This window comes from Vombatus ursinus, unplaced genomic scaffold (assembly GCF_900497805.2).
Source record: "Vombatus ursinus unplaced genomic scaffold, bare-nosed wombat genome assembly UNPS02009918.1, whole genome shotgun sequence".
Classification (NCBI taxonomy): Eukaryota; Metazoa; Chordata; class Mammalia; order Diprotodontia; family Vombatidae; genus Vombatus; species Vombatus ursinus.
The window spans coordinates 4356411-4380083 of NW_020949696.1; the positions used below are offsets into that span (position 1 = coordinate 4356411).

The 23673-nt window shown below is 41.3% G+C and overlaps 1 protein-coding gene across 1 annotated transcript in view; it reads right to left on the minus strand.

The window, feature by feature from the left end:
• Window positions 1-305: 305 nt before the first annotated feature.
• AP3D1 (adaptor related protein complex 3 subunit delta 1) overlaps window positions 306-23673 on the minus strand; it is a 132431-nt gene continuing 109063 nt past the window's right edge. The window contains exons 22-32 of the mRNA XM_027853140.1: window positions 19518-19704; window positions 17540-17602; window positions 16357-16452; window positions 14703-14852; window positions 13241-13288; window positions 12087-12276; window positions 9725-9813; window positions 8898-8983; window positions 8179-8300; window positions 2850-2929; window positions 306-2512 (exon numbers count right to left, since the gene is read on the minus strand). Of these exons, the coding sequence (XP_027708941.1) occupies window positions 2417-2512; window positions 2850-2929; window positions 8179-8300; window positions 8898-8983; window positions 9725-9813; window positions 12087-12276; window positions 13241-13288; window positions 14703-14852; window positions 16357-16452; window positions 17540-17602; window positions 19518-19704 (1207 nt within the window). The 3' untranslated portion in view covers window positions 306-2416. The remainder of the gene's footprint in view (window positions 2513-2849; window positions 2930-8178; window positions 8301-8897; window positions 8984-9724; window positions 9814-12086; window positions 12277-13240; window positions 13289-14702; window positions 14853-16356; window positions 16453-17539; window positions 17603-19517; window positions 19705-23673) is intronic.

Sequence of the window (23673 nt, forward strand, 5' to 3'; positions counted from 1 at the left end):
CTTAGGGCCCAGGTCTCCTAATTTGAACCCTCTTGCTCTTCCCAGGGCAAGGCGGTTTGCATGGAACTTTAGGAGAATGGGAGAGGAGTGGTGGTTAACTGAGTGGATTTGTCCATGAGGCTAACTCTGAGGACTTTCAGTCAGTGAACGGGGGCTGCACGAACACTCATCAGATTCGCCATAGGGGAAATTCTTCATTGTGACTTGGGCTGGACTCGAGGCTGTTTAGGTTCCTTCCAACTCTAAAACTCAGTGATTCTGCAACTCTTTGGGAGGAGTATAAAATCTAGGGAGGACACACCAAGTTTAAACTTCTGTTTTGAAATTTTATTGGATCATCTTGACACAAAATCATTACAGCAGCTTGTGGTATGTTTTTCTTTTCTTTGTAAGGGAATGTTGATAGCAAATAAATTCTTTAATATAACACATCATACAGTCTCAAAATTCTAGAATCACTGCACAGGATTCTGTAATAGAGAATACTCTACATGCTAAAGTGACAGTTTTTATCCATGAAAAAGAAAATGTGAATTTCCATTCATTAAGGACCATTATCTCTGACGAGTTTCCAATACGCTCAGTCTTTAACACAAGCTGGCTGTCCCAAACAAAATGACACTGTACCAGCCAACTGAACTGCTGCTTACACAATCCCTGGAATAGACAAGTGCAATCAGACAACAAATAATGCTTCTTAGATCCCAATGCCCATCTCATTGATGCTGCTAAGGAAGGGGTCCTTGCAGACACACCATTTCACGCCAGGAGCTTATTGCAAAGAATCCCAGGGCTTCCCTCATTGTGCACACACTGAGGAGGCCTATGAAGAGGCTCTGGGCTTACTTCCCAGCATACACCCTGCTTGGGGAAGTTACTACATGGGCCTCCTGGCCTCACAATTTCCACTTGGAGGTTGGTTGGTAATACTTAGGCCTCTGGAATGGCATTTCAAGTATTACCAAGAACATTTAAGTGCAAACAACCTGAGTTTGTCCCTCTCTTGTCTTTCTGGACACCCTTCTGACAGCTGCAGTTGCACCATGTTGAAAACCACAGTTCCAGTAATGAGATGAGTGGAAGGGGCTCCAATTTACACTCCTAAAATTGGCATCAAATCTCAAAATTTCAACCCCTCCCTGAAATAAAACTGAACAGAGTATGACGGGGTCATTATCCAGAGCCAGAACAATCAATCCCTTTTTACCATCAATGATTGTATTTGATTACTTCCCCTGGTTACCGGTACTACCACCACCACTCTTCCTGTCTCTGTAGTGGCATACTCTAAACCCAATCCTAAGCCCCTTCGTCCCCAGACAGCTCCCCTCAGCAAAAACTGAGATTTCTGGGACTCTGTTGGACTCTTACTAGCCACTCTCCGACGAACCATCAGCACTGTGACAAAGTTTATGAGGAACAAGGGGAAAGTGACACACCATTACATCTTTTATGCACTGAGTTTGGGGGCAAATGAAAACTTCAAGGGTGGGGAGAGAGGGGCAATGAAGCTTAAAATAGTACTTGCCAACCTCATCTGACAAGTCAAAGAGTCTTTCCAGTCAAGGACACAGAAATATCCACACCCAGACAGAGACACTCCCCCACATCCACATCCACACATCCCTTTGGACTTCCAGTTCCTTTGCCACATTCTATCTTTCAATGATGTGAGATTTTGGTGGATTTTACAGGAGCACATCAGCAAGAAATCACTAGAAGGGGATATGTAATTGTGCAGATTTTGAGATGAATAAGGAAGGGGGAAAAAGGGAATTTAACTCTTTTCAGCCCCCGGGCTTTGCTCCAAAGTAGAAGTCCAAGTCAGCTGAATTCAATCTCCCCTTCTTCTTCCTCCATTCCCTGCCGCCCCTCCCCCCAACCCATCCTCCAATTACTCAAAAGTCAAAATCAAGTATGTGTACAGCAAAGGGTTCAGAGAGAATCTGGCCTGCACACCAGCTGGCTCCATACATGCTCCTCCGCACTGCCCTGAAGGGACGTTCTGCAGACTTGTCTTGGGTTCCCTTCTTAAGAACTGACTGACACAGTTACTGCCATCGGCACCCGTCTGTGACTAGTCAGGGGTTCTAGCACCCAAAATCAGGATGGGGGAGAGATACAACTAGACTATGGGAAATAGCTGGATACAGAGATTCTGGGCAGTCTTGGACTTCAGAAGGTTTCGAGGCTGGAAAGGGTTATTGCTACAGTCGGTAAAAAGGTTCAAAGTGAAAAAATTTTAAAATAAAAGAAACCAACGTAACCTACAGCCTTGGGACGTCTAACCTGCGGGTGACTGTGACGTTAAATGAAAAGCACGTGCCCAGTCTAGTACATGCGGATGAGGGAGAAATGTAACACTTGAAAGCTGTCCTTGGTGCATCTTCTGCAGAGGTGGGGCGTAAGGGGCTATTCAACATTTGGCCAAGGTTTCTTTCATCTCATCCAACAAATTGCTGAGTAGGGTGGGGTCATTGCATTTCCCATCCACTGATACGGAATTCTCTCCCTGCAAAGGAAAAGAAAAATTGTAAGCCACCACACCTTAAGAGTGTAGAGCTTTTAAATGGGGCTTCCTGGAGCTGTTGGGAAGAAAGGCTTCAGTAAAGCACAAGCACCATGTTCCAGGGTCTCCTTGCATTTTTTGTGAGCAGCAGGACCATCTCTGGAGTGGCACCCTGACTCTGGGCCTGCCTGCACTAAGACTGGTCATGGTTGGGGAAGGGGCAGTGGCTGCACGAGAGGCCAGGGCACCCCCAGGGCCCAGCTGGCTGCTTCTGTGCTCCAGTTTCAGCTCCAGCCCACCTCCACCTCTCTCACCCTCTTTGCAGGAGAGGGAACCTCACCTTCTTCACGAGCAGGCAGACGTGATGTCCTTGGATAGAACGGCTGTACATGGAGGCGCAGGAATCAACTCGTTCCACAACTACAACACATTAAACAGCCACCATAGTCAACTTCATCAAACAATATTCTTGATTCCTAGATACATAGTCTTTCTAGGGTCAACGTCCCTGACAATACTCAAGGTTCAGGGAAGATGGGAGGCGAGGGAGGTGGGGGATGCAGTATCCAATCTGGAGATAACTGTGAGCACTACAAGTCCAGGTCCCAAAGTGGGGGCTGGAAGCAGCTTCTGGATTCAATTAGGAAAGAAGAATTTTCACGTTTTTCAAGGTGGCACAGTAGATAGAGCACTAGACCTGGAGTCAGTAAGAAATGAGTTCAAATCTGCCTCCAGACACTAACTAGCTGTGTGAACCTTTGTCTGCCTCAGTTTACTCATCTATAAAATGGGGTCATAACAGCACCTACCTCCCACTGTTGTTGTGAGAATCAAATGAGATCATATTTGTAAAGCACTTTGCAAACCTTAAAGCATTATACAAACACTATTATTATTATTACTTATAATGAAAAATCTTCGCCTAAACTTGAGCTCTGAGGAGCATGGGAAGAATGCTAAACTCACTTAAGAGTAACGGTGGACATTTGGGGTATTTCAATGCACAATTAATTGAAATACACCAAGAATGAGACACACAATTCTCACCACTAGAGCCAAAGTTGGCAGCCCCCTTGAGCACAAAACAGTGTTTTTTATAAATGCACATTTTAAATGAGGAAAATATCCCATTCTCCAAGCTCTATAGGAGATAAATCAAATCATCTGGGTTACAATGAAGGCAAAAAACTTCCAGCGGTTAGTAACACAGGGACAAACAATTTTCAAAAAATTTTTTTGGGGGGGGTGGGGTGGGGGAAGAAGATGGTGGTGTTCCAGTTTTCAAGCCTTACATAGGAGCTTTGTCCTTGTGCCCTGAAATCTCTCAGAAGCACTGCTTCTATTCTTTCACTCATTCAAACATTTACTGAATGACTGCTACGTACAAGACTGGAATTCTGGTGGTCCTCAAATGGCTAACACATAATCCCTGCCCTCAATCTGGGACGGGCTAGAAAGCACATACACCAAAAAGGATAAGGTGGCATATGAAATTCTGACTAGGGTGGCGATCTGAAATGATCCTTGAAAATTGGGTAGGATTTTGGTAGGTAGAAACTGGGGGCAGGGGGAGGGAAGATATCATTGACAGTCGTAAGAGTTTCAGATGGAAAAGATGTTCTAATCGGTTAGTCCAATCCTGTAATTTTCCAGAAAAGAAAGGTGAAAGGACTGGCCCAAGGTAATACAGCTGGCAGGTCACAACGGCTGGGATTTGAAATCAGTTCTTCTGATTCCAAATCCAGTGTTCTTTCCACTACACCAGGATGAACTGTACAAAGGCAGGGAACCTAGAAAGCCCACAGTGTGTGTGGAGGATGGTTAGCACATGTCTTTTTCGATTGCAGTGGAGGAGTCTGAAAAGGGAAATACTGGGAGTCCATTCTGGAGAAGATGGAAAAAGGCCAGAGTGTGGAGACAAGAGTGAGCTATGGACTGTGCAGATCCACAGGAGGTTTAGGAGAGAGGCACTGACATGATGAAAGCTGGAGAGTAGGAAGGAACCGAGGCTAAGAGGGAAGATGAATGAAGAAGTGACTGTGGTGATCCAGAAATAAGGAGAAGAAAGAATGAAAAAAGAATCAATGGGACTTGGTGAGTGACTGGACATGGTAGGAGTTAGAGAGAGGAAAGAGCCCAATGTGACACCAATGTTTTGAGATAATGTGAATGTAAGGATGACGAGGTTATTAAAAAACAGAAATCAGAAAGACACTGGTTGAACTTATTCCTCCCTCTGCCTCCAGTAATTCCCCAAAGATCAAACAAAACAATAGGCAAATATTACAACAAGCAGTTATAAGAGTAATTTTTTAAGTCTTGGGCCATTATTTTATACACACACACACAAATATGTATTTTTTTATGGCTTCAAGGATGAGAAATCGTTTTCTGCAGCTAATATCCTTAGATTCTACAATGATGGTTTTTTAAAAATTAATTTTTAGTTTTCAGCATTCACTTTTGTAAGATTTTGAGTTCTAAATTTTCTCCCTCTCCCCAAGACAGTGTGCAATCTGACATAGGCTATACATACACATTAATATTAAGCATATTTTCTCATTAGTCATGCTGTAAAGAAGAATTAGAACCAATGGGAGAAACCACTAGAAAGAAGAAACAAAAGAAAAAAAAAGGGAGCAAATAGCATGCTCTGCATTCAAACTCAGTAGTTCTCTCTTGGGATGTGGATAGCATTTTCCATCATGAGTTCTTTGGAGCTGTCTTGGATCCTTGCATCTGAGAAGAGCTAAGTCTATGGAAGTTAAGTCATCGCACAACGTGGCTGTTTACTGTGTACAGTGTTCTTCTGGTTCTGCTTACTTCACTCAGCATCAGTCCATACAAGTCTTTCCAGGTTTTTCTGAAATACACCTGCTCATCATTTCTTATGGAACAATAGTATTCCAATACATTCATATACCACAACTTGTTCAGTCATTCCCCAATTGATGGGCATTCCTTCAACTTCCAATTCTTGGCCACCACAAAAAGAGTTGCTATAAATATGCTTGTACATGTGGGTCCTTTTCCCATTTTTATGATCTCTTTAGGATACAGTCCTAGAAGTGCTATTGCTGGGTCAAAGGGTATGCATATTTTTATAGCCCTTTGGACATCGTTCCAAATTGCTCTCCAAAAAGGTTGGATCGGTTCACAACTCCACCAACAATGCATTAGTGTTCCAATTTTCCCACATCTTTCTCCAACATTTATCATTTTCCTGTTTTGTCATGTTAGCCAATCTGATAGGTGTGATGTGGTACCTCAGAGTTGTTTTGATTTGCATTTCTCTAATCAATAGTGATTTAGAGCATTTTTTCATATGACTACAGATAGGTTTAATTTCTTCATCTGAAAACTGCCTGTTTATAATACCCTGACCATTTATCAATTGGGGAATAACTTGTATTCTTATAAATTTGACTCAGTTTTCTATATATTTGAGAAATGAGGCCTTTATCAGAGACACTGGTTATAAAAATTGTTTCCCAGCTTTCTGCTTCCCTTCTAATCTTGGTTGCATTGGCTTTGTTCATGCCAAAACTTTTCAATCTAATGTAATCAAAATTATCCATTTTGCACTTCATAATGTTCTTTATCTTTTGTTTGGTCTACAATTATTCTTACTCTAGATGTTATTAACGTATAAACTGAAGTGTTCATTCTGAAAAATAATCACAGTGTGAATTCAATTCTCAGCATTCTCATGGTCTCTTATGAAAAAACAGTCAATGAATGAAACAAGACAGAAGCAACTACAAAAGATAAAATAGATAACTTTGATTACATGAAATTGAAAAGCTTCTGCAGACAAAATTAATGCATCTAGAATAAGAAAGGAAGTGAATGAGGAATGAATTGGGAAAGAATCTTTGTATCAAATTTCTCTGATAATGGTTTGATATCTAAGATATATAAACAATAAATATATAAAAGACTAAGCCATTCCCCAATAGATAAGTTATCAAAGGATATGAACAAACAGTTCTCAAAAGAACTGCAAACTATTCACAACCATATGAAAAAATTCTCCAAATTACAAATATTAAGAGAAAAATGCAAATCAAATCAACCCTGAGGTTTCACTTTACACCCTGAAAATTGGCAAAAATAACAAAAAATGGCAATAGTGCTGGACAGAATGTGGAAAAATAACCAAATTGATACATTGTTGGTGGATCTGTAAAATGGTACAACCATACAAATCAATTTGGAATTATGCAAATAAAGTGACTAAAATGTCTGTGCAGATTGAATCAGAGACTCCATTACTGGGTTCATCTCCTAAGGAAGCCATTGCTAAGGAAAAAGTCCTCCCATACACCAAAATATTTATGGCAGCAATTTTTGTCATAACAAAGAATTAGAAACAAAATAGATACCCATCATTTGGGGAATGACTAAACAAATTGTGGTATGAGAATATAAAGGAATATTACTATGCTTTAAGAAATTATGTATGTGATGAACACAGAGAAACATGGAAAGATTCATATGAATGTATACAAGGTGAAGCAAGCAGAGCCACGAAAACAGCATACACAATAACTATAATTACATAAATGGAAAGAACTATACATCAAAAAATCAAAAATGACTGTAACAAAATTATAAAGATCAAGTACAACTTGAATGAAAAGATATGAGAAAACACCCCCAACTCACCTCTTCATGGAGGTGGGAGGTCTACAGGTATTATACAATGAACAGGTTTTTGGACTTTTTTAGTGCATTGACTAGTTATGCTGACTTTTTTTTTACTCTCTAAAACAACACTATTTGCTATATAAGACGACTCTCTGTAAGGGCAGTGAGGGCTACTTGGGATAACGAATGATTTAAGAAAGAGAAGTCATCAACAAAAATTTATTTAAAAAAAAAATCACTCACACAATATACTAGGGAGGTGGGGAGAACACAGAGCTGGGTACTATGGGTAGGTAAAAAGACACCACCCCAGAAAGTTAATTAATAGGGACAGATGATAAAAACACAGGCTCAAGAGCTAAGAAGATGCTTTACTTGGCTGGGGTAAGCTCACTGGATTTAATTTCAAGATGAACCAAAAGTATTACACCATGGATCAACTATCGTCAATTGTATTTCCAACTGTAGTCTTGTCATAGAAAGATTGTTTTAAAGCAATAGGCATCTTTAGCCTAGAGAGAAGAAAGCTGGGTTAGGAGAAGACTCAGAGGGAAGACATATGTTAGCTGTCTTCAACTAAGGCCTGTAATGAAGAAGAGGAATTAGATTTGTTCTTTTTAGCTCTACAAGGTAGAATTGGGCCCAATGAGAAGTAGTCAAGGAGAGGCAGATTTTAGATTGACAGAAGGAAAATCATTGGTCAAGTCATTTAATCTCAATTTCTTCATCGGTAAAATGAGAGTTATATCAGATGACATTTGTTGTTCCCTCTAGCTCCAAATCCATAACTCTGTGATCCTTAGTTTAGACATACGGCCCCAAATCATACAAATTTCCTCACTAGCAGGCTGTGCCTCAGTGTATTCTAATTCTGCATTCCCCAAAACAGGAACCATTCCAAAGGAGGAAGACAGATGGATGACTTACTATGATGTGGGAACCCTTTTATTAAATGTTGGTAGGAAGAAGTTAAAAAATTTCTCAAGCCTCAATTAGTAAAAGAGATGAAATAAATTTACCTGAAAAGTGATGGTGAAAACAAATCTTCGCCAGCAGGTGTTGGAAAGAAATGCTAATTCCATCAACTTTTATGGAATTCATGCTCAGCTCACCAGACTCCAACAACTTGGCAAAAGCATCACTGTTCCAAAAATAAAAAGTGGGGAGGGAAGGACAACCCAGAGACTGCACTGAATGAACATTCTTGACTCCCCAGAGAGTTCACAATCAACCCCGTACCCCAAAAAAAGAACTGTGGCAAGAACTAAAGGCAGCAAGAGATCAAATGTTAAAAGATACAGTACTTTTATTAAAAAAAAATAATAGTACCTTTACTAGCAAGGTAAGGCAACAACAGACTTGGAGGCAGGACGGTATGCCCAAGTGTCCCCTTTAAGACATTACTGGCTCAAAATCTCCTGCTGACAAGTCACAGACTTTCATGCTAATATTAGAGATGGGGACACTTTCTTTTTAGATCAAAATGTCATTTTTAAGTAAGCTCATGAGAAACTTCAAATGAATGTTACCCCAAACCACTGTGTTTCCTTTAACAAAACAATATGGGAGACAAATGAATTAGAGAAAAAAAGGGCTTAGTGACTAGCAAGGTAACAACCAGGGTATGTACAGCCAAAGCTCAGCTGGACGTACATAGCCAAAGCAAGAGCCTGCGTGAGGAGCGCAGAACAGGAAGCTGTGGGGGAGGTCGGAGCTGCTGCCTTTGTTACCTACTTACCTATAGCAAGGCGTGGTGATCAAGTATGAGGTGCAGCTGAAGTGTAATTTGAAATCTAGCTTTTCATGGGTGGAGCCTTCGTCATTCTGCAACAGGCCAAAGGAAATGAGATGAATGGAGGCCAGAGGCTCTGCAGAAGGGAGACCCTGGAGTGCCCTCAGGATCCCCAGGTTCCAGCACCATCCCCACAGCAGGCTAGACCTCCTGAACAAATGAAGGAGGCCCACAGCCCAGGGGCAGGCTCAGTCCCATGATTCCACTGAAGTTATGGGAAGGGAGAATACGGGAGGAGGGGCAGGTTTTATATTTTTAAAATTCATTCCCTGGGCTCTGCATTTTAAAAATTATGTCATGGCTAAAAATCACAACAGCTTTAGAAAGTAAAATCACCATAACACCTTCAGAAATCCATTTTGAACCTTTTCTCTAGCTAAAGACTGCTGGACTCCTTTAAATACAGATATATTTAGATTTTCCTCTCTTTTTTTATGTTAAGAAGATGGACCCCAGTTACCTCAGGCAATGCCAGTTTTAAGGAGGAACCCAGCAGCTCCAAACTGGTTCTCTTGCTGGCAGGTGAGTCCATCACAGCTGATCTGCTCAGCTTAAGGCAGGGTCAAGCATTGAACAATGAAAGTGCAAACAATCTGGTTTTAGGACAATTGCTGTGAAGGTGGCGGTCCCTTTGGAGCGTTCAGTTGGCAAGTGAAATGTGACAGGTGAAATGCTGCTCCAGAGAAGCCCTTTAAAGCAGTGCTTTCTATGTGCAAACTCAAAAGCCCACAGATCAGACTCAATGCAAAAACAGAGTTTAAAGTTGCACTTACTTTGACTATAAAGGACAGCGTCCCTTTTAGCTTCTGTGCCATGATGATGCTCTGAACAGTAAACACAAACTGGGCTTCATTAGAGATTCCTGACATGGAGAGAGATGGGTGAGGGAGAAAGAAATGAGACGCCAAGAAAAGCAGGGTACATGAAAATCACAGAAGATGACATAGGGAGAATGTACTAATGATGTGGTTCTCATCTGCAGAATGAGTTTATCAAGAGACTAAGCTCCTTAAAGGGAAGAGGGACAGAAAGAAGGAAGGAAGCACCTTCATCTTCCACTATGCCCATCCTTGATTTGTTCTCACTATAGACACCATCCCTGCCTTCTTTCTGAGATCAGAAAGCTGCCTTCCATTTAGTACAGGTGCTGGTGAGGAAGAAAAGAGCCAGGTAATTCTGAACAAGGTAAGTTCTGGGGTGTTTTGTTGGTCCTGCTGTCGTTTCCACGAGGCAGCCCCAACTATCCTATTTTCTTGTGAACTAGAAAACTAACATTCGGGGCCTAGATCAAATGTCTCAAGTCTTAGTTGTTAATGATTACCCCATTAGTTAAATCTAAACACAATAACGAGAAGCTACATTTATATAATATTTTGGGGCTTTCAAGAAGCACCAGACAATACATTTCAGAAATACTCCCGAGAAGGAGGGGAGATGGGGGTGGTGGTGGTAATGGAGGCAGTTAAGTGGCTCAGTGAGTAGAGTGCTAGAATCAGGAAGACCCAAGTTCAAAACTGGCTTCAGATACTTACTAGCTGTGTGACCTTGGGCAAGTCTGCCTTAATCCAGTGGAAAAGGAAATGGCAAATCATTCCAGTATCTTTGCCAAGAAAACCCCATGGACGGCATTGGCATGCTATGGTCTGAGGGCTCATGCCCATTATCAAAATTAGCAGGCTGGACTAAATGAGCTGAAAGGTCCCTTCTGGGCCTATGACACTGTGACAGACTGCACCCCAGTAGAGAACAACTGTGTGCGTGCGTGCGTGCGTGTGTGTGTGTGTGTGTGTGTGTGTGTGTAAAAATGGTGGGACTGTAAAAAAAAAAAAAAATCACAAGATAACCTTATGCTCTTCAGGAACATGAATTTTCACATGATGATTCTTCAATACATTTCTCTCTTATGGGATTAACCTAACAGGCCACCCATGAAACATGATGAATTTGCTGATATTAATAAAAATGAAATATCATTTTCATCACGATAATCAATCCTAACTTCATATTCAAACCAATCAGAATAACTTCAGCAAAACTTCTTTCTAGAAGACTGAGACCCTATATGGCAAGCACTGTACAGATTTGGAATTGGTTTAAATTCTGGCTTTGTTACTAGCTGTGTGACATTACGCAATCACTTCCCCTCACTGGGCCTCAATTTCTTAATCTGTGAAATGAAGTGATTTGAATAAATGACTTCTTTAGTCCCTTCCAACTTCAAGTCCTATGGGCCTTCTGAGCCCCGGAAACCCTCATCTGTATTTTTACCTAAAGTTAGATGTAAGTCTTCTTGTTTTTCTTCACTTGAAAACTGGAAGAAAAAAATCTGGTTCCTATATTTTGGAGATAACTTCTAGATCTAAAGAAAATCTATTCAGTCCTGGACTGGCAAGTACAGAGAGAACACTGGCTTTGGAGTCAGCAGGCCTGGATTTGAACCTTGGCTCCTATGTTTACTCCATGACCATGAGTAAATCCCTCACCCTTTCAGAGTCAGTGTTCTTATTAGTAGGATGGGGATAAGAATACTTGTACAACCTACCTCAGAAGCTTGTTGTGAGAGAAAGCACTTTGTAAACCTTAAAGTATTATGAAAATATGAACTAAAATGTAATTAGCATATGTGGTTATCATGTTGTAATGATGAGTTTATTCCAGATTCATGTGAGTGCTGAATGTTTTCATGATACTATAATATCAGCAGTTTGAATTTGCATATTTGCATGGTCAATCCATCAATGAACATACAATAAGCGCTTATTGCACGTGAGGCGTTGTGCTAAAGACTTGGGATACAGAGTCTTGTAATAGGGCTACAGGGGACAGCTGGCCAGAGAGGAATCCTGCTGCAACTGAAAGACTGGCTGAACATCAGTGGGATCTCTGGATTTTACCATGGGAATCACCATCATCTATTGCTACAGTGTCATGAAATGCCTTTCAGTGGGTCATCTTTGGAGGGTACTGGCTGCCAGGGTTTTCAAGTTTCCAAGTCCTTTCACCCATATTTTGCTATTTAGACTGGGATGAAAGATCAAAGTGTTTCCTCAGCTACAGCTCATGTGCGTGCGCCTCCCCCCCCCCCCCCCACTCCCTGGTCAGAGAGATGTGCTAGTCTGGCTTCAGGTTGCTTACCAGGGGGCAGCTGGAAAGGCACAGGGACTCCATCATGCACTGAGGTGCCTTCCGGCCGAGACATTTTTGTGTTCAGTGAATCCAGAACGTTTAGTTCCATGCTTTTCAGGAAGCTATCACTCTTGTTTTCAAAAATCACAGACACAGTCACTTGACTATCCTTCTGAAGATTGCCTTGAATGTCATATGTCTGCAAATAGCCAAGACAGAAAGGAGTTGTATAAGTTGTCTTCAGTACGTGCTAAGTCCAGAATGAAGGTTAAGGTCAGATAAGCAGAAATAAGGGGAAAAAAATCCTAACAGATTGGTCTAAATACAGGCTGTCTGCTGTAGTTCAGTCATGTTCCACTCCTCGTGACCCCATGTGGGGTTTTCTTGGCAGAGATACTGGTATGGTTTGCCATTTCCCTCTCCAGCTCATTTTACAGATGAGGAAACTGAGGCAAACAGGGTTAAGTGACCTGCCCAGGGTCACACAGCTACTAAGTGTCTGAGGCCAGATTTGAACTCAAGAAGATGGGTCTTCCTGACTCCAGGCCCAGCGCTCTATTCACTGTGCCACCTAGCTGCCCAAATACAAGCTGTACTTTCCCCCTCAAAATCTAATCTGGTTTGTATAAATTCTCTGTTTGTGAAATAAAGTAAATAAAAAATATAAGCTAAAAAATTTTAAAAATCATTTTAGAGATAAAGCAAATATCAGGGGATATGCTATACTCCCAATAGAGTACACTGATTGTCATTTCCTGTCTTATTCACTTAAAGAACAGCTTGGAAATATGTACCATTAGTTCAAAAATAGTCCACTCACTGTAAAATGAGATCTATGAAAAGAAAAATACGCACATTTCCACAGAAAAATAACGCCAATTAAACATGATAATTAGGTTTCATTTGCAAAAAAAGATGCAGGCTATATGAAGACCAATAAGGAAATTGTGGCCTAATCACTTTTGGGGGGGGGGGGCGCGGGGTTTACTAACAACATACATCCTTGTGACACTTTTAATGAGAAGACAACTATATCCCCTTGCTGAGGAACTGGTGACTCATCCCAACTAATGCTCATCAACCTCAGCAGGAAGGATGGCACTCTTTAATATCAGACTGTTTCCTCTAAGCCACACTGGTACACTCCAGACCAGGTTACTCACCATTTTAATGAAAGAATTTTCAGCTAGAAGGCAGTAACTGGACATAGGCTGGAGAAAAAAAAAAAAAAACATTTTCAGTATAGAAAGCTTATGGAAGGTAAAGAAATCTGGTCACTGAGTAAGTGAGACCCTTATCATCTGCTAACAAATCTTGCTGATGATCTTGGAGTTCAAGGTAATAAATACAACTTAGCCCCAAGAATGGCACTAGCAAGTGCCAACCATACAAAACATACTAAAAGGGTGGATGCTGCATCACAATTTAAAGGGAATGGGTTAATTTTTACTCTTAGGAAACAAAATAAGCCTGAGCTATATGGCTGCTTTGAAAACTAGGAAGAATCCTAGCTTGGGATCAAGAGGCCCAACAGAAACCCCCCCTCTTGATGCACAACACTTGCAGACACCCCGTCTCCCCTCCCACAGCCACCAACCTAGTTGAGGCCCTCCTCAGCTCCCTCCTGCACCATTTCAATAAGCCTCTTGGTTGGCTTTCCCTGTCTTATGCCTCTGCCCACTCCACAGCAGACAAAGGGGCTTTCTTCAAGTACGTGTCTGACAATCACCCCCAACTAAAATGGTGACATCCAGGACCAATAGAGATTCCTCTTTTTAGCATTTAAAGCCCTTCCTGCCTTTCCAGCATTATGACACCTTACTCGCCTTTCCACACACTACATCCAGTCAAGCTAGCCTTTGAACTGCTTCCTCCCTCCAACCCAACAGGCCACCTCTGCCCTCTGCTCCCATAGGCCCTTCTGCAGGAGGCCTTTCCTGGTCTTCCCCATCCCCCAGCTCAGGGCCTTCTGGTCCATTTATTTTGTATATACCTCTATATAGAGAAGTTGTCTGTCCTGTTAGAAATGACTCCTTGAGGGCAATGTCTACTTCATTTGCATCCTATCACGTACGAAGGGCTTAATAAAAGCTTACTTATTGTTGCTCCACAGAACACTGGGGAACTTGTTAACCAAACCACCACAAGCTACTAAGAAGCACGGGAAGAGAGAGGAAAGAGTTGCGGATTATGTTTGAATCCTGGCTCCTTCATTTATTGTTACTTAACCTCTTGGCATCTCCATGTCCTCAAGTGTCATAGCAGGATAACAATGCCCGCTCTACTCAGCCTTCCAGGGTTTTTGTGAAGGAAAGACTACTGAAGCACAAATTATCACAATAACAATCAAACTGTCTCTGCAAGGCAAAACCAAGTTGGCAGAGACAGCCCAGGTAACCATTCTGGGCAGGTGCTAGCCCTCCGAACTCCCTGTGAGGATAAAATCTGCTGAGGCCAAAGTCCCTTCTTTTCTCTAAGTCAAAACCAGATCATATCTGTGGGAACCTGCTGAGTAAATTCTGGTTGGTTCTAAGTGCCCAATACCACCTCCCCTCCAACTGGGGAGCTCATGCCCATTCCCAACTTCTTTCAGGGTCCAAAAAGCCATCTTAAGCACTCCCTTACCGGGAGGGGCTCATCATCAAGGGTGCCATTTTGTATAGCTTCCACTTGCTCATCTTCACTTGCAGGCTTCTTCTTTTTGGATTTCTTTTTGTCCTTGGACTTCTCTTCCTTTTCCTTCTTATGCTTTTTCTTCTTATGTTTGGAGGATTTCTAGAAACAAAAAAAGAGTCAACAATAAATTCTTAAAATGGTTCCTTACAGTTGAGGCTTCAATATTTATGGAAGAGTGACTAATGTCTCTATAAATTATACTTCTGACACAACTTTAAAGCATCAAATTCCAAAGTAAATTTTGCAAAGAGAACCCCTTGACTTCATCTTTCACCCTACAACATTAGAGCCCTACCTCCTCATCCTGAGATATTGTCATGCCCTTCCTGGGCTCAAAATCCCTCAGTGGTTCCAAACTCCCTCCAGAATAATCAATCCTTTTATCTGATAAGGTTTTCACCAGCCTAATCTCATTCTATGCCCCTAGACTTGCTCTGTGTCTCAGCCAGATTAGAACTCCACGACTGAACGATGACGTAGAAAACACTGCACTTTCCCACTTCTGGGCCAACACCTACCAGCTCCCAGAATCTCCAAGTAAAGAAGAGGCCTTACTCAAATGGGATCAAGCTCAACCCTAACCTGAACAAAAATCTACTCTACAATATATCTGACATGGCCTTCCCTTAAAGACCTCCAGTGAGAAAAAACTCACAATATCTCCTGAAGCAGCCCATTCCACTTTTTAATACGTCAAATTGTTAGGAAAATTCTCCTTTCGTCAAGATTAAATTTCCCTCATTTCAACTTTTATTTCGAGTTTTCCTCTCTGGGGTCAAACAGAACAGGTCTAATGCTTCTTTCATCTAAGACAGCTATCATATACTTGAAGGCAGCAATTACGTTCCCCCTAACTGTATAACTGTAGATAATACATCCCAGTTCCTTCAGCTGATGCTCTTATGGTGTGATCTTACGACCCTGTCCCATCCTAGGTGCCCTTCTCTGGACATTCTCTAGCTTGCTTATCAATGACCCTCCTAAAGGTGGCCCCCAGCATGGAAGACATTACACTAACTCTGACTAAGACAGGTAGCAGGACTATCTCCTCTTACTATCGGACATGACACAGCCTAAGATTGCATTAGCTTTGGGGACTGCCATATTGTAATTGCTGACTACTCCCATTCTGGGAAGTATGCGCAGCCAAGGCAGCGTGGCTTTTAGGTTGTTTGAATTTCTAAGATTACTATTATCAACAGTAGTTTTTTTGTTTTGTTTTGTTTTTGCAAGAGCTATAGAAGCCTATTATTCAACCATTATTTATTTATTTATTTTGAGGTCATCATCCTTAATTTTTTAAATTAAGTTAAAAAAAAATAACAAAAAATTATTTCTTTTTTCTCCCACTTCCCTCCACTGGGGGAATGTAACAAATATGTATATAATCAAACAAAATAAATTTCTGATTAATTATATACAAAAAATCCATGTCTCACACCCTGAGACCATCACTTCTTTCAGGAGGTGGGCAGCATGCTTCTTCAAGGGGCTTCTGGAATTGTGGTTGGTTATTGTGTTTATCAGAATTCCTAAGTCAACGTTCCAACCAACATTTATTAAGAAACAACTGCCTCTATTTGCACTGTTGATATTTGCTTACCTTTTCTTCATCATCCTCTTCATCTTCTCTCTCTTCTTTTTTAGGTTCCTCATAGTCTTCAGGCACAGCTATAACTGTATTTACATTAGATTCATTCTGTACAAGAGGATAAACAGTTTGTTTTAACTGAAGTGAACTGGATACAAACAAGCCCATGTTAGTGTATGTGTGTGGCTAATGGATCTATAGGGCTAATGTAGTCTGAAGCCCTAATTCCTGCTGCAAACCAAGCTAACCTTTACCCATTAAGGGGCTGGAGCTTTACTCTCTAGTCTAATATACTACAAATAATTTCTAAGCTAGCAGCAGCCCCACTTTTAACAGTTAATGTGAAACAGTCAGGTTTTCAAACCTCTCCCAACTGTGATTCTCTTTGGCTGGAGTGGTGGAAATAGTCGATTCAATTCAATAAACATTTATTAAGCATCTATGTGCCCATCATCTTGTGAAATACCAAGAAGAAATTCAAAAGAAGATGATCAAGTTCTTTCCTCTCAAAGACCTGTTGCCAACATCAATTCTGGAGGAAAAGCATCTCGATGGCAAAAAAGCTTTAATCTTCTTAAAATTTTTTTAATTTTTAATTTTTAATTCTGGAGGCAATAGGGGTTAAGTGACTTGCCCAGGGTCACACAGTTAGCTGGTAAGTATCTGAGGCCGGATTTGAACTCAGGTTCTCCTGACTCCAGGGCTGGTATTCTATCCACTGCATCATCTAGCTGTCCCAGGCTTTAATCTTTAGAAGAAGACTTGAAGTATGAAACCAAGGGCTCATGGGTTTTCTCAAAAAGGGATCATAAATGGAAGAAAAAGTCCCTCAAATACCCTAAAGAACTTTATTTGGAGGTGACCAATGGAACAAAGATAACCAGGCAAAAGTGTCTAGCTTGAAAGGCTATATAATATATAAGTGGCAGCACTGATGCTCATCTACAGATACATGATTTGTACCATCCTCAATGCCAATGTCACCACCATGCACCAGACTGGTTTCCTCTTGAAGCCACACAACTCTGGTGGGACATTTGCCCCAGGGGAATACAGTGAACTTCCTGTCAACTCAGTGGAGTTGCTCACACTGCCAGTCATTTCCAGAGAGGACTATATTTTCACTCATTCTTAAGCCTGAGAAAGTATGTTCTTATATCTCTAAAGAGCCATTGTATGGACTGTGTGCACTTACAGGTGATTGTGCTGTGGAGGCAGCTGGTGGAGCAGCAGAAAGCCAGAAGTCCAAGTCTTCCCCCTTAAATAAAGGAGAGATGAGGTTTCAGCACAAAAAACAAGGTCATGGGCTTTTTTTTTTTAAACATATGGAATAAGAAGTTACTCAGTTTTTCTCTCTCACATCCTGTTAAGACATAATTACCATCATGAAGACAAAGGCAGACGAGAACTGTGTGACTATGTTCTTATCCAGTTCCTAATTTATATCCTTTTCATCTGGAATCCTTGGCAGAATAGAGCAATCTTCCCCTTCGCTGCCCATTATCTCTAAAGATTTTCCTATATTCCTTTCCTTCTCTCTTCCTAGGTGTTGCAGACTCAAGAAGTGGTTCCTGCCCCCTTGCTCTGGCTGGCAAAGGAAAGGAGGAAGGAGGGCAAAGAAGAGGAAAAACTCAGCCAATCCCCCCTTTAATGCCAGGGTTTTGTTCTATAGTAACTTAGGTTGTAATTCTGGAGGCATTTTTTCACAAAAACACTTAGCTGTAACTTCGTGACAGCTTCTAATTTAATTAATAATGAGATTGTCAATATGGATTTGGCTCAGTTTGTCCAGGAATGTGTTAACTCACTGACATATAAACAAAAAGTACATCTTAAAATAGGATTTAGCTAGTCATTAGAACAAAACATAGTCTTAAAGGCTTCAAACATGGTGTTTCTCAAGATTATAGTCATACAAGTTTCTAGGACAGATGTGACCACAGAGATGATAGTTCAGTGATTCACGGAGTATCAACATCTAGTGAAACATGAAACATGGTGGATGCCCTAATGAGTCTATGATCTGAGTGGTATGGATATACCCTCTTCACTGGTAGACTGCTACTCCTCTGCTGGGCAATTGCCAATTTTTTTCTGTACATACTCCAGAGTGAAGAGTCACTCACTGTGCTGGAAGCCCTCCTCTGGTTCCTGTGATGTTTTGGTGATGATCAGGTCAGCACTTAGGCTGTCCAATTATTATCCCTCAACTTCAACTACATGACTAGCCCAATCTTTTTAGTCATGAATATCTTTTCTGGCATGCCAGCATATACCACGCTGTGGTCCGGTGGAAAGAGCAATAAATTTGGAGTAAAAGACCCTGGGTTCAAATTTCAATGCTGCTTACTTCCTAGGTAGCCCTGAACAAGTCACTTTTCTTCTCTGGGCCTCAGTTTCCTTAACTGTAAAAAGAGGTGGTTGGACTTAAAGGCCTCTAAGCTCTTATCCATCTCAAACTCCCATGACCTTCCATCTCTCTCTACTATCCTGCCATTGCAGAAAGAGATGAGGACGACATAAAACGTTTGTATTTTTAAAAATTTATTTCCTGAGCTTCCATCATCCCCCTAAATTTAGAACCCAATGGCCACCTTTCTGATGATGAGCTTCCTTGGACAGGAATCACAATTTATTTCTGCATCTTTACCTGAAGTCTTTCCAGCCTTTTGGAATGTGGCAAGGGGCAATTCCCTACCAGCTCCACTCGGTTATTTAAACCAGAAAGACCTACAAAGATTTAACTAAGGCAAATTCCACAAATTTACCTCTGAGTCAAAAACAATAAGAAAAGTTTCAGCCAAGGCTTGATTCTTCACATATGAGTTAGGGGGCAGAGGCGGTCTGACAAGGTTTATAAACAAAATATTCAAGATTTATAACTGCAGCACCCAGTTCTATAACACTTTGATGTTTACAAAATACTTTCCTCACCATAGCCCTCTGAGGCGGGTAATGCATGTTATGGTTCTCCATGTTATGGATGATGGAGACAAGGCCCAGAGAGCATAAGCCTCCTGCCCTCACTCCCCACCCACCATGCCACCATGTCTCAGCCTGTGGAAAGTCCAGGCCTGTCAGGTGCTGGGAAGAAAGAGAAAACAAGAAGTCACAGCTCCCGCTCTCAAAGAGCTGGTTAGTGCCCCAGGTGGCAAGAAACTAGCAAGAATTACCTTTTTCTCTTTTTCTTTCTCTTTTTTCTTTTCTTTTTCTCTCTCTCTTTCTTTGTGTTTCTTCTCTTTCTTTTTGGGTTTTTTGCTCTTCTTTTCTATCACAGGAATTTCTTCTTTTTCAGGGGATTTTGGGGTCTCTGCATTTCTATGTCTTTGGATTGGTAGTTTTTCACTATCTGCTAAGGGCCTTAAAAGAAAAAAGAAGGGCAATATTTGGTGACAGAGACCATATCAATCCCAGAACATTCACTAATTTCCCCAAAGTGTGTGCTCTAAAGAAATAAATATTTGCCTAGAAACCCCACTGATGCACGAAAGCTTGTGATGTGTGCATACTTTAAGGGTTCCAAAGGGAATCTTTTGTGCACAGCCAGAGATCACTTTCTCTTGCATGCATTTTAAAAACTATAGACTGACTGACTATAGACATACTAACCTTATCTGCTCACTTGAGGATAACAAAAGTACGTGCAGATTAAATAACACTTTCAAGAAAAACAGTGTGGGAACACAAACACACCCTGTCTTAGATCCTCCCAAGCCACATTATCCTTAAAGAGTTGAGGGTCAAGAAGAGGAAAAACTCAAAATTCAAGATAACACAAACTGCCATACAAAGCAAGCTATGTGACAACTCCTCAGGTCTTACCAGGTGGATAAGACAGATACGTCCACAGATCAGAGGAGGGATTAGTACTTTCTTTTCCTCAAGCCTGGAAACTGGGGACTCTAGTGATTTGGAAGCAAGATTCCCTCCTCACCAAGCAACTGTTTGTCTGTAGAAGTAAGGGGTGGGGGGTGGTAATCACCAGCTGGTATTCTAATCTAACTCCATATACCATGCAGATGCAGATACTCAGAATTACACTCTTTTTTTTTCCCCTGTAAGTTTAGGGCTTTGCATTTAAAAATAAACACTGAGACAGCCTGCATCTTAGGATAAAGACAAAACTGGGGGAAGCCCATTTAGTACTTTCCAGGTTTGCTGACCAGTTCAAATTGTTAACCCTTCTGGGATAGCATTAATATAGTTTAAATGCTTGCTTTAGTATGTTGTCAGCTAGTAAAGATGGCAGAGGGGAGCCTATTCTAATTTTACTTTAAAACAAAACATTGTAAACTCCCAAGGATCACTTGCTGGTTTAGCTAATAAGCAGTAACAGACTGTAATACACTCAGCTTCCCAGAAGCCTGACATCATGACTCATGAGAAAAGTCACTAAGAAAAAGTGGCCATTCAGTTTAGGTTTTGATGTGATGACACCATGTGTGATCCTAGGAAGCTATACAACACTGTTTTGGGGACAACAAACCGATTTTTTCAAAGAACGCTGAAATACTGGGATATCTTACCTGAGAGGCTTCCCTGAAACCAGACTGCATGTGGGTGTGAGAGATAGACATGGCAATGTGAGCACAGAGAGAAAGAGAAAGAGAGAGGACAGAGGTTATGAGAACAAGTGACGGACAGACGGGGGCCAATGGGTCTGAAGAGGTGAGAAGAGAATGGACAGACACAGTATGAAGAACCAAGCATCTTCAACTGGGAACATCATTTAATTTAGAAACAATTCCAATATGAAATTTCCCATAAATGCATCTTTTGCTTTGGTTTAGAAGCCTTTTGTATAGCACCTGAAGTCTTGTTGCTGTTTAAGAATCTTACTGGCTGCTCCTGTTAATATCTAACCCAAAGCTATGACTTTCTGGTAATTTCCACAGCAGGCAACTAGAAAGTAGGAAAGGATTATGACTATGAACAAGCCATTTAGGGTTAAAGAGTGCTTAAAAAAGAGTTCCCTTCTACACTGCTTGGCAGAAAACCAGAAATGCAGAATTGTCTTTAAATGGAAAAGCTGGGTAAAGCTTGGACCTACTCATTCCCATGTGTAAACCAAGATTTTCCATAAATTTATCCACTCTAAACAAATAGAAAAGTGGTGGCCTGAAGCAACCTGCAATCTTGTTTCAACTGCAGTTGCAAAAATTGGCCAATAGGTCCATGACTTATTTCCTACCCACTAGAATGCCAAACATGTATTTTTCAATGAATGGTTGATAAGAGCTTTGTTATTTCAAAGAAATATCTCATCAGTAAAACTGCTCTGGCTTTTACCAAAGCTATTGTTGCGAGGGAAACATTTTTTTAAGCCTAGCAAAGCAATACCAGTTATTAATAAAAGATGGAAAAACTTCTATTCATTTCCCCTGGTGCAGTAATCAAGCTACTATCAGAAATGACACAGTGAAAATGACAGTGCTATTTATCACAGATTCCCCTGCAGCTAGAGTCAGAGTGGGTGAGAATTTTTTAGGAAGAACACAGAACCAAAACAAATTTAAAAGGAATAGTTTTCCAAACTATTATGGGAAGTGAGCTTCATATTTCTTTCTTGGTTTATAGCCCATGCCAAAATTGACAATGACTTGTATCTATTCTTGGAACAAAAAGGGGCAGGAGAAGAACAATGCCAATAATCCAGAAAGTGCTCCGTGGCCATAGTAGCTGACAGCTATTCAGTGCTTTAAGGTTTGCATAAGGGGCAGGATGCTGGAGGGAATGCAGTGCTGGCCTAAAAGTCGGGATGGTGTGGAATCCAGTCTAGCATCTGACACACTGTATATGGGTGAGTTACTTAGCCTCTCAGTCCTCCTAAGGAATCCTCTAAGACAAGTTACAGAGGAGGTGCTGATCTGGATCGGTGGAGGGAGTTTCCATATTTGGAGTTCTCTACAACCACATTCACTAGCTTTAAGACCATGGGCAGATCACGTAATCTTTCCAAGCCTCAGTTTCCTCACTTGTAAAATGTGAATAATAATAATGCCACCTATTTATCAAGGTTACTGTGAAGATCAAATGGGAACACATCAAAGTGCTTTGCAAAGTTTAAAGTGTTATACAAATGCAAGCTACTATTATTACAGCGTAAAGAGCCTGAACTCAGGAGCCAGAAGACCTCACTCCTTGAGTTGACCTTGTCACTAAGAGGCAGGTCTCATCTTCCTCCACTATAAATTAAGGTACTTGGACTAGGCTGGCTGAGGAGGTACCTTCGAGCTTCTACAGCTATGATCCTATGATAAAATCAAAAGTCTGAAATGGCCCTATAAATGGAAGGAAGATGTCCTAACCTTTGTGGAGACAAAGACGAGAGGGGGAGCGGGCACTTTGAATGGATGTCAGCTGCTTAAAAACTCTGAGGCCTCCTAAGATTCTGACCTTCATTTCAAGAAAGGTCATGCTGGCTGGATGGAAGGTGAGGTATCAAAATGTGCTGTTAGAAACCACGATGGCTATCACTACAAGCAGCACGGACAGAACACTCAAGACAATTCCCTGACTCTGTGATTCTGTCCATGGCTGGCCTAAGCACTTGCTCCACTGGGACTTAACTGTTCAAGATTTTCAGATATGTGAAGTAGCTGTTTTGCTCAAGAGTTCAAGGGGATGAAATTGGGGTGGGGTGGGGGATAACACCATTCCAGTGCAGAAAGGAATGAGCTTTATCTAGCTCTCTCTGTAGGAGCAGAACTAATGAGGAAAGGACGTTGTCAGTCAGGGCTCTCTCTCACGCCAAACTCTCTCTGAGATAGTAGAATGGAGGAGCATAGCTTAGGAGATGGATCTAGGACAGCCAGCAGAGCCTCAGGGGAACCTCACAGTTTCATTCTGCTGGGTCTGCCCTAAGGTAGCCTGGTTGATAAACCTATATTGTATAGAGGAAAATCCCCAACCAGAGGGCTGTTCTGGGGTGTGCGTGCATGTGTGTGTGCGTGCGTGCGTGTGTGTGTGCATGTGTGCGTGTGTGTGTGTGTGTGTATGTTTTAAAAGTGAAGAAGGAGCAAAAAAAATAAAGCAACGGGAGCAAAAAAAATAAAGCAACCAATTAACGATCTCAGATAATGCGGAAAACATGAAAATTTTCTAACTCACTGGGTGGACACCTGGGTTCATTCTGGGGACATTTTTAGAAAGAATTAGGACATGTTGCAGCACGTGCAAAGAAGGACAACTAGGAAAACGAGCAGACTCAAAACCACGCCCTGTGAAACCTAACTGAAGGAACCAAAGCTGTTTTAACCTGGAGAACACATGTGCTGTTCAGTCATTGCAGTTGAATTTGACTCTTCGTGACCCTTTTTTGGGGGTTTT